The sequence below is a fragment of the Blennius ocellaris genome, assembly GCF_963422515.1.
Source record: "Blennius ocellaris genome assembly, chromosome: 17".
NCBI lineage: Eukaryota > Metazoa > Chordata > Actinopteri > Blenniiformes > Blenniidae > Blennius > Blennius ocellaris.
The window spans coordinates 24575958-24578457 of NC_137666.1; the positions used below are offsets into that span (position 1 = coordinate 24575958).

Sequence of the window (2500 nt, forward strand, 5' to 3'; positions counted from 1 at the left end):
AAGTCATGTCTGGCCCGTCTGTTTCCCTCCTCAGACCTGCTGGCGGTTCTTTGTCCCAAAGGTCCTCTGAGGATCCTGGTGGGAAACGGCTCAGGAGAGAAACGAGCCCATCTTCCCAGCTCTCATCTATTCCTGTAAGGAAACCGTGTCTTTATTGTGGGGAGAAGCAGCACGTCCAATCAGCTGTTAGGAATCACTGCCAAGTCATGTTCTTATTCAATAAAGTACCAAAACGTCCTGCCGTTGTCGTCGTGGCAACGTGAAGGTTCAGTGTCGACGTTCTGTTGGTTCCCATTCTTTTGTGTTCCCTGAACGCACCGTTGGAGCGAGGTGGCCTGTGATTGGCTGAGAGTGGAGGAGGCAGGTGTGTGTGTGTGGTAACTCTTTAATAGTAAATCGCACAGTATGGGAAGTAAAACTGTGCCATCAGTTTCTGAATTCGAATCTCTAACTTATTTTTTTTAACCGTCGAAATCAGACTGTAAAAGCTGTCGAATTTCAAGTACGTATCTTTTTTTGCTTCTGATTTTTTTTCAACATCTAAAAATATCCAGTGTGTAAAAAGTCAATGTGCCTAAAAAATTCAGCAGCAAAAAAAATTCAGCAGCAAAAAAAATTGAGCAGCAAAAAAATTCAGCTGCAAAAAAAATTCAGCTGCAAAAAAAATTCAACCGCAAAAAAAAATTCAGCTGCAAAAAAAATTCAGCTGCAAAAAAAATTCAACCGCAAAAAAAAATTCAGCTGCAAAAAAAATTCCGCTGCAAAACAGCAGAATCTCTGCGCCATCAGGACGATGCAGTCGATACCTGTCTCATTCACCCAACATCCAATCAGGGGAAGCTTTGTTGGTCACGTGACCCGTGCATCACTGGGCCGGAGGGCCAGCGGTAGTGATGGCGCTTTTTACGCACTGGATATTTTTAGATGTTGAAAAAAAATCAGAAGCAAAAAAAGAAACGCACTTGAAAGTCTGATTTCGACGGTAAAAAAATCAGTTAGAATTTCAAATTCAGAATCTGATGGCACAGTTTTACTTCCATACGCAGTGACTTGGAAAAGTAACTGTAATCTGATTACTGGTTTGGAAAGAGTAGCACGTTAGACGAGTGTTACTAAAAGAAGTGGTCACATTAGAGTAATTAGTTACTGTATCGCTTGTAGTTCCAGTCCCGTTGTTGACGATCGGTCAGTTCCAGTGTTTGTGAGCGAAGCACCAGAAGCTCCCGCCATGTTTCCTCTGGAGCTTTGTGTTTTTGCGGCGCGTACGACTGTTGTTCTGCTTAAAAGGACTTCTAAATGAAGAGATACGGCAGACTCCACACCTCAACGCCCTTTCTGTCTGACCAGCCACACGAGGCAGCGTTTAGCAGCCTGACAACTGTTAACAAAAAACCAAAACACAGGTTCCAGAATGGAGAAATTTTAAAACGCCGACTCGTCTTTGAGGTGTGGATGGACAAACACGCACATCTGTGGAGAACGATGAGGTTTCTACCTCTATAGCTCTATGTTCTCCGGGTCTTCTTCTGCAGTTTTGGTGTGTTTGGTGAGTCACAGCGCCCCCGAAGGCCTGACTTGTGTACTACATGCCCTGGAGCCTCGTGTTGGTAGAGACGTGTGGACGCAATTATTTTTGAGTCGGGGAGAAGAAAGATGGGTTTTTTGCCAGTGTGGGCGGGGCCTGAGTACGGATGCCGGTGTGGGCGGGGCCTGAGTACGGATGCCGGTGTGGGCGGGGCCTGAGTACGGATGCCGGTGTGGGTGGGGCCTGAGTAAGGCTACCGGTGTGGGCGGGGCCTGAGTACGGATGCCAGTGTGGGCGGGGCCTGAGTAAGGATGCCGGTGTGGGCGGGGCCTGAGTAAGGATGCCGGTGTGGGCGGGGCCTGAGTAAGGATGCCGGTGTGGGTGGGGCCTGAGTAAGGATGCCGGTGTGGGCGGGGCCTGAGTAAGGATGCCGGTGTGGGCGGGGCCTGAGTAAGGATGCTGGTGTGGGCGAGGCCTGAGTCAGGATGCCGATGTGGGCGGGGCCTGAGTAAGGATGCCGGTGTGGGCGGGGCCTGAGTAAGGATGCCGGTGTGGGTGGGGCCTGAGTCAGGATGCCGATGTGGGCGGGGCCTGAGGGGGTTGTCGGTGTCAGAGGAGGCGTGACTCATTTGATCGTCGTTCTAAACACTTTAAAGGTTTGAGTTCCCGTCAGTCAAAGTGTCTGGTTCCTCCTCAGCGACCATGGTGTGGCTCGTCAACATGGCCGACGGCGACCCGCCGCAGAGGAACTCCACAGAAGCAGCTGTGACCCCACCAGAGACGCAGGAAGGTGAGTGGGGGGGTGGGGGGGGGGGGGGGTCAGAGAGCCCCGTACATGTTCACAGCCTCTAAACCAGTGTTTTTCAAACTATTTGAGCCAAGACACACTTTTTTGTTTGGAAAACTCTGGAGGCACACCTCCACCTGAAAATGTTAGAAATTAAACTCTGTAGATGGATGGATGGATGGATGGAT

General features: G+C 49.8%; 1 protein-coding gene across 1 annotated transcript in view; it reads left to right on the top strand.

The window, feature by feature from the left end:
* The window catches only part of LOC308142606 (presenilin-1-like), a 29326-nt gene that overhangs the window by 23867 nt on the left and 2959 nt on the right, over positions 1–2500 (top strand). The window contains 3 exon segments of the mRNA XM_080513106.1: positions 4–81; positions 83–134; positions 2223–2315. Of these exon segments, the coding sequence (XP_080369232.1) occupies positions 4–81; positions 83–134; positions 2223–2315 (223 nt within the window).